At 41.2% G+C, this 8686-nt stretch overlaps 1 protein-coding gene across 1 annotated transcript in view; it reads right to left on the reverse strand.

Annotated features, from left to right (window-relative positions):
• Positions 1–7760, reverse strand: part of LOC311003875 (F-box/LRR-repeat protein 7-like) — a 29990-nt gene extending 22230 nt beyond the window's left edge. Inside the window, exons 1-2 of the mRNA XM_083995780.1 lie at positions 7350–7760; positions 1704–1793 (exon numbers count right to left, since the gene is read on the reverse strand). Coding sequence (XP_083851906.1) covers positions 1704–1793; positions 7350–7386 — 127 coding nt within the window. The 5' untranslated portion in view covers positions 7387–7760. The remainder of the gene's footprint in view (positions 1–1703; positions 1794–7349) is intronic.
• Positions 7761–8686: the final 926 nt, after the last annotated feature.

Here is an 8686-nt window from a genome sequence, read left to right on the forward strand (position 1 = left end):
TTTTTTAAAATCATCTAGTCTGCTATAGTGAAAAAGTTAAAGCTGCACTTATTAAACATTTTTACAGTGGATCAAATGACAGAAGTAGTGGTAGAAGCAACAGAACCACAGACAGTAATCACCCACACAGCGTTTTAGCTTCTTTTTGCTTCATTCTTCTCACAACTTCACTACTTTGCTTCACTCCCAGTCCCTGCTTCATCAGCAGCAGGCAGCTGTTTGCTAAAAAGCTCTTAAAGGGGAACTATGCAAGTCAGGAACTATTTCACTGTTTAGTTTTTTTCTCTCTCTCTCTCTACGGAGCTCCTCCTACAGTTTCGGAGTGCATATTTTCACAGTCGTAAAAACTCACCGCTAGCCGCTGCCGCCCACCCCGGCCATGTGCGTTTGTTTTCAACAAAGCCGGTGGAGAGGCAATCTGTGGATCGATGTCTACCGAGGTGGATAACGTTAACAAGAGATTATGGTTTGTGTCCTAGTGCCGTAAAGCAGTCCATGGTTCTTGCGAGACGAGAGCTGGGACACCGGGGTCGGAGGCGCTGATCTTGCGAGGTTGGTTTTTCACCCAAGAAACGCTAGGTGGAAGGCAGAGAGCCTCCATTCTCCTCATAACAAGCTGTTTAACCATCACAATCACTCTGAAGCTGTTTAATTAAGGTGCATATCTTGCATAGTTCCTCTTTAATAAAAATGCACGGAAGGGAAAGTCATCAGCAACTGCTAGTTGGCCAATACAGACCAAAGAGACCAAAACAAAGCTAAAAGATGGGTAAATATTGGAAATTCATCTGTTGGACACAAACAAAATGAACTATAATGTTTTTTTCCGAAGATACAAACATGTTAATTTGCTTATTTATTGTAAAAACAGATTCACTGGGGAAAAAAGAAAATCTGTATACAAATCTTCTTTTGATTTTTATAAGCCAATGAGAATGTAGCACCTGGGATTTTAATATATATAAAAAAAAAAAAAACCTCCTGCTTTGAGTGACAGCTTGTTAAAGATGCATGAGACGGATCTACGTTCATGAAAGGTGCTGACAGGGTGCTTCAAAAGGCATCTGTCAGCTGCAAAGTTTTTCTGAACCATTACAGTGAGCACACAGTTTACATTCATAACACATACACTCTTGACAAAGAGGAGCAGCTCCCTGCATTTACTTTGCCAGGGGTTGGAAGACTGCCTGGCCAGGCGGCGGCGGCGAGGGGGGAGAGCAGTATGGAGAGTAAGAACAGCGTCTGAGCGCGAGATGAAACTCTCTTTCCCATTTTCACTCCCCACACCTTCTCCTTCTCCAGCAAAATCCCTCCCGCTCTCGTATCTCGAGCACACGTACCTCCCTCCTTCCCTCCCTCCCTCCCTCCTTGGCAATGCTTTGAGCCTGATACGACCACAGTTTAGATAAGCATTCTTCTACAATGAGAAGCCAGAAGTGGGTTTTCTTTTCTTTTTCTTTTTTCCTTCTTCTAAAACAAAGCCCAAGAAATGCCTTTGCTCTCTGGGTTCTGATGGGTGCTGTGAGTTTGTTTTCAATTTAGGGTTATCCCATGAACACACAGGTTTCTCTCCAAAAATAGGCAGCAGCGCAGAAAGTGGATGAGGAGGAGAAAGAGAGAGGGGTGGGAGGAGGAAAAGAAGAAGAAGAGGAGGGTATAGGAGAAGGGAGGGGAGTTTGGTTAATGAGCACCAGATGCCTTACCTTCGGTGGTAGCCACATTCTTTGGAGCTTTAGTTGGTGTGTGATCTGTGCTCGAACTTATGTCAGAAGAGATGCTTGAGCTCCCTTTACCTGCAGGGGGAAACGGGAAGAAAAACAAGATTGCTGGGACACAGTACGGCAACTTCAAGACGACTTGTGTTATATCACTTAAAATGTCATGTGTAGAATGCGGATTGAAAAATATAAACCAGAATGTCGTGTTTTTCTTTCTCGTACGGAGAGTTTGACCTTGGAAATCAATCTTGTCATATGAAAACACGCTTTTTCAAGCTTAAATCCTGAAGAGCGTCTGTCCGCGATAAGATAGAATCGCACTTTCATGATGTTTTTAATATGGTATAAGGAGGTAAGAAGTGTGTGGAATTATAAATCCCATCATTCACTGCTTTCATGACGTTTATGTTCCTCAATTCTGGATGAATGGTTGGCCTTGGCACATGCACAAAGTCTCTGCTGGTTCGTTTGAGTAAGTGTCCACTATATATATATAAAAGTCTCCTAAGATGCCTGTCGAGTTTGAGTGAGAAAACACTCCTGCACAAGATGCAAGCCGTCACTCTGATAACAATTAAACATATCATCAACATGTGTCTTAGCTGGAGGAGCCTGTTAAGTGCCACATCAAAGTGCTTTTTTTTTTAAAGACGTTTACAGTAATGTACCACCACTCCTCCTTTATGAGCTATGCTTGCATTATTGGAGTTAAAGGGATAGTTCACCCAAAATTCAAATTTCATTTCATTATCTACTCACCCTCATGTCGACTAAGAGCTGGGAGAATTTTCAGAGTCCTCCGTGCCTTCTCTGAGTTACGGGGGGGTCCGTGCAGCAGTATTTGTCCATATAATGGTTGTCAATGGATACCAACTTTCTTCATCCAAAAAGACACACCAAAAAACATCCAAATACCTCCATGCTGCTCGTCTGTAATGTCCCTCTTGTATTGAAGCCCCGACATGAGAAATTGTTCCGAAAAAAGTTAAATAAGTCTATATTTTAAGCTTGTTTGTAGCGGAAGCTCCCAGTGTCTCAGTTCACTGCTCTTCCTGTGTCAGTGCAAATCACCGGCGGAACAATTTCTCATGTTGGAGCTTCAATACAAGAAGGACATTACAGACGAGCACTATGGAGGTATTTGGATGTTTTTTGGTGTGTCTTTTTGGACGAAGAAAGTTGGTATCCATTGACAACCATTATATGGACAAATACTGCTGTGCGGACCCCCCCCCCCCCGTAACTCAGAGAAGGCACGGAGGACTCTGAAAATTCTCACAGCTCTTAGTCGACATGAGGGTGAGTAGATAATGAGTGAAATTTGAATTTTGGGTGAACTATCCCTTTAAATTTCCACACGGTCACACAGGAGAGCTCCATTTTTCCACCGTATATTCTTTTTCGAATGTGTCTGGAGTTCCTCTGCTGCGACAGGCCATGGTGACTGCAGGCTGCCTGTAGAGCAGTTGTTTATGGCATTTTACTCCTCTGTCAGTTCATAAATGCAGCTTTGTGGCTTTCCTGAGACTTAAGTAGGAGCCTCTCACCCGGCACGACAGGCCGGAGAGGTATTCCCAAACAGTCACACCCACATGCGCATCAAACGCGCCCACCTAAACGGACCAGACAGCGCCTGAAATAAGAAGTGGATACGAAAGCTCCAGCAACTTGTACTCCCACTACTAGCCACACCAAAGACATATGATCACACAGATATGAAATAATAATATAAACCCATAGTGCAACTCATATGGCATGAGTATGAATGACATTTTGTGGTGACATCACCGAGCCAGCACATCTGCTATTGCTCCTTGAAATGACTCAGACCACTTTTCTAATATCTGAGCCTGTAGCTGGGTCAAGTTGAACGAGTATATTTTTAATATCGAACCGGTTACGGGATTTCAGTCCCGGGCATGCAGGATCTCTGTGTGGCTCTGTTTGGTTTGACGCATGTGGATCTTTCATGGAAAAAACAACTTTCAGAAAAGCTCCTGCTTCCTGTCTTATGCTTATATAATGTGTTGTGGAGGGCTGCTGCATAGTTGTGACCAGTGTGTAATTAATTGTGGAATCACACTTGAAAACAGATGTGGACCGATTGACCGCAGAATTCTGCACTTGTAAATAAGACACTGGCCTTCAAGACTACCAGGAAAACACTGTCTTAAATACCACACAGTATTTTCTTCTGTGATTTGACAATACTTATAAATTAGTCATTTTTTTATGCATGATGTTTTTATGGTCACATATGACAGTCATGAAATCAGAGCCAGAATGTTCAGCATTTATTCAGCAATACCAGTTATATTACACCACTGTTCAGTAGTTGTCAGTGTCATGCGAATGTGGAATGTGTTTAAATGGGAACTGCCCAGAAACTTCTTATTAAAGCGACTGCACCTGCAGCAATGAATTAAAGAGTTGATCAGTTTAGGAGTATTTTGATAGCTGATCAATCATTTTAAAGGTTATAGCTACAACTTTTTCATCAAAAGGATTAATTAAAAAAAAAAAATAGGCTACATCCACAGAATGTCTAGAGGGGTGCAGAATAAAAGTATTAATTTTACTGAATTTAAAAAAAAATAGTATATACATAATTGTTTAATAAATTTTGGCGGGTCCGAAATATATAAATATTTACATCTGGTTACGCTGGCAACGTCGGCATGGAATGATCTCTGTGGCAACAGCATTAGAACTTTAGCTACTGCTGTAACTGGCAACCAGTAAAACGGAAGGTTGGAGCGAGAGCAGGCAGTGTGAGTTCTACACCTACTGGCCAGGAGGAGTAGCTAGGTCACCTTTAAGAAAAAAAAGCTAATATTTTCCACTAACAGCTTCTCCAGTGTCATCGCTGACTATATGAGTTTGTTGTTTGGACTAAAAACGATATTTAGACACATCACTTTTGGGCTTTTGGAAGTTGTGAGGGATATTTTTCACTATTTACCGATCACTTAATCAAGAACATCATTTACAGAATAATATAACCAGTGTATAATCATCAGTTGCAGCAGTAAAAACAATGGGAGTTTGTTTGGCTCCACTGTAAACAGACAGACCAAGTTGCTGAGCGGTTGTGTGTCTGACAGAGAAGATCAGCGATCGCTGTGTCTCAAACTTTAGAAAACGTTAAGGTGGACTGAGGCTTTCTGGAAGTGATTAGCACTTCAGATGAACTCTGAGCACTGAGCCATGTTGTTGTGATGTACCAATAAATGTCAATACAGTGTAATTCTTACATTTTGTTATAGCAAAATCAGCCATTAAGAAAAAAAGGCATTAAAACACTTGCTTGCTCCAAAGCGTCCTCATGCATCGCTGCACTTCAACCAGAAACTTAAAACCTAAGCTGAATGTTTTCAATCTCAAACTCATCAAATTAATCCTAGTGAGCACACAAAAGATGTTTTCACTGGCGGAGTTTGACATCATCCCCCTAACATCTGGTGATGTCACATTAACACGGAGCACACAAGACCGTGCTCGCAATAGAAGCTATACTGAGTTTAATGAGAAAAGTATGTGTGTTTGTCAAGCACTAATTGCATAGTAAGGTATGACAGTGGCAGTGTGACTATTGTGCAGCAGGAATACAGTCTGCACAGTGTTTTTCATTCTCCCACCTCACTGTTGACTAAGAGTCGAGACAGGTGAATATTTTCTGCAAATTCAGCTGAAGGATGGCTGAAAAAAAAAAAAAAAAGATCCAACCTGTGATAGAATCTGTTCATGTACCTTTACAGCCTGGATTCCTAGGTGGAGCTGGAGGTCCACATGTTATTTTTAACATCATGAGATCCAATCTTTTCTCTGCACTTATTGACTTAGGAAGAGAGCACATTGGAATGTTATTTATACAAACATTTCTGCTCGGGAGACAGAAATGATGTGTTTGGTGTAGCCGGCCACGGTTTTTCTGAATAAGTAATGCTGAAGATTACATCTTAGATGAAAAAGACAGAGGGCAAGAGGGGTTAGAGAGGACAGAGGAGGTACTATCAGGGGTAATGTGCTTTTGTTATAGCATGCAGTAAACCCCAAGCCTATATAGCAGGGAGGGTGGGTTTGATTTTCTAGCTCATTTCATATTACACAATCACTGATGTTGTGTTTGGAGATTTTGTCAAGATTGCGGTATGAGAGTCAACAGATCCAGGTTGTGGTCATCATAATATCATTAAAACATGTCTAGTATTGTCTTCCCCTGAGTTTTAAGCTGCATTCCAGCTGGGTGGAAAAAAATCTGAATTTATCTTTTAGTTGAGTGAGACAGACAGTGAATGCCTCTGGCTGCTTGGCTAAAAAATCATCATATTACTAATGACTTTTTGAGAGCTATATAGTCTTGTATTGACACTGATACAGAGCAGGCTGAAAGGTGCTAGTCTTTGGTTCTTTTCAGTATTATTGTAGTGGACGTAAAGAAAGGAAACTGGCACCAGAGTTATTTGTGCTTTGCATACAGTTCAACTTTCCTCTCAGAACCCTCTTAGCTCAGCTTGCAGTGTCAACATCCATCAACCACAGGAGAGACACTAAACATCACAAACAGGCTACTGGATGAACTCGGTTACCTTTTAGGTGCAGGCTGCAAGAACCCAGCTCAGGTTAAGTGGTTGCTGACACTTGTTGGTTTTCATTATTAGAGCTATTTTGAGTTGTTGTGATCAATGCACTGTGATCATATGGTATTGAAGTGTACATGTAAGCACAAAATGGCCTCTAAATGCAACAATAGTAGGATAAGGAATTGTGGACAAAAATCTCAGGAATTGGCTCTTATCAAGATAAAAGAATGACTAAGTGCCCAGAGACCCAAACACATTAGTCCTTTGACCTTCCTCCACTAAAACTAAACCACTAAAAAAAAGAAAAACATCTTGTCTGTTGAACCTGTGAAGTCAGCTGGCACTTTTGTACTGTATGTCTATAATAACTCCTGGACATGTTGGGTCATACAATTATATTATAGCACTATGTAAACTGGCTTCAACTGCAGCTGGATAAGACAATGAAAGTTGAATTGTTGAATGAGAAAAGTGTCCAGTCCAGTTTTGGGAGTATTAAGCTTTTACATTTTTATGTTGTAGGCTACAGATTAGTTAGAAACAGTTCATTTCTTCAAAAAATGCAGACAAAATGACCACCAGATGTCACCCTATATCTCACAAGTTGGATATAAACGTTGCACATCTGTGAAAAAAATGTTCTTTAAAAGTACGCAGTTACCCTTTAGAAGTATCAATTAGCTCCATAACAGCTCATATTATTTCAAATTTGAAGATTTATGAATAGAGCTCGGTGTGACTTTTGTTTTACGCAAGGAAAGCAAAGACTCATTGTGAGTATAATAAAGTTATAGAGGGGAATATGCTAGTTTTCAGCTAGCAGACTGATGTGTAGAGTTAACCTCAAGGAAGCTACGGAGCAATTTAACTGCACATTGTTTTCCATTTCTTACGGTAGCTGGACTCAAATGAGGACTTGTGGGAAATAACGGTAGTAGGCTATAACAGGCTGCTTTTCTCCAAGCAGAGCGGGGGGAGGTTTGATAATGATAAAAGTCGTTCTTGAAAGTGGAATTCAAATTAAAAAGTAGTAATTAACAGTACTCACCCTCGCTTCCATACTGTTTTCCATTGTTCGCACCCATTTTAAAGAATACATAATCTATGCGCAACGCCCGGGTTGTCAAAAGGAGTTAAATTCCAGAGAAAAGGACAGTCTTTCCATCAAGATAGGCTAGACAGTCAGGAGTTTTGTGTAGGGCCGCTAGCTCCGACTCCAAATAGTTAATCCAGATGTTGAACAGAGGACGCCTCAGCATTACGCAAACCTAGAATCCAGACTTGAGCTTCCAGCGGTGCAGACTTTTCTATATCTGAACATCCACAGACACAGCGAGGAGGGTTGTAGGGCTACACACGCGCAACAACAACAAAAAAAGAGTCCCAGTTCGAGGAGTTTTTTTTTTGTGGAGAGGGGGGAGAGAAAAACTTTTGAGAAGTGCCCTAAATGGTAAGCAGCTGTTTATCAGGCAGAGTGCGGGCAATCACAGCGGCCAGACGAGTTTGTGAGGACGCGCAGCTCTCCTCCACTGGATCTGGATTTAAAGAGACCGCAGACCAGGGAGGGAGATGTGGACGTTTAAAAAAAGATAAGGCAAAGACAGGGAGACTGTGCCTCAGAGACAGTGGAATTGCAACACATGACGACACAATGCTCTAAAAATGGACAAACTTGAGAAAGAACAACATACACCCCTGTTATATTCTTCAAAACTACCACACAGATTGGAATTAGTCATATTATAACCCCCAACTGGATATTTCCCAGTAATATCCGATCAGAAGTATCTTTTACCAGACAAATCCCCCACCAAACAGAACTGAGGACTCATATATCCTAAGTATAAAGGCCAGCTGACAGAGGAGAATAGTTTAACCACACATGTTGGGACGTTTCTATAATTAACTGTCATACAGGTCATCGGATACCTAGAAGTAAACACCGGTCAACAGCAGTTGTCAGCTGTTGACAGTCGACTTAATATTCCAAATACATGTTAAATTCCTTTCTAAATGCACACAGCAAACAGAGCTGCAGCAAGCTTAACGCTGGGATAAATATGGTGTTTTGGTCTATACAGGCAGACTGTATATTCTATAACCAGATATGAGGTTAATGCAGCGCCATTCATCTTAACAATAGGTGCACGGCAGAGTTATTACGTGGGCACATTTTTGCCTTTGCAGAACATTTGACAATATATATGGACTAGTCATCGTTGTGCTATGGTGGTGGTAGGTAGTCGTCTTGGCTTGCACCCAGGAAAAGCAGAATTGTGCACAGGGTGCTCAGCAGTAATCAAAAGATTTGTTACTGTGGAATTTCCATTCCAAAGAGGTATTCAACTCCCACACTTTTCACACCAAAAGTCGTTTATTTATCGT

The sequence above is a fragment of the Trachurus trachurus genome (genome assembly GCF_905171665.1).
Source record: "Trachurus trachurus genome assembly, chromosome: 20".
Lineage (NCBI taxonomy): Eukaryota > Metazoa > Chordata > Actinopteri > Carangiformes > Carangidae > Trachurus > Trachurus trachurus.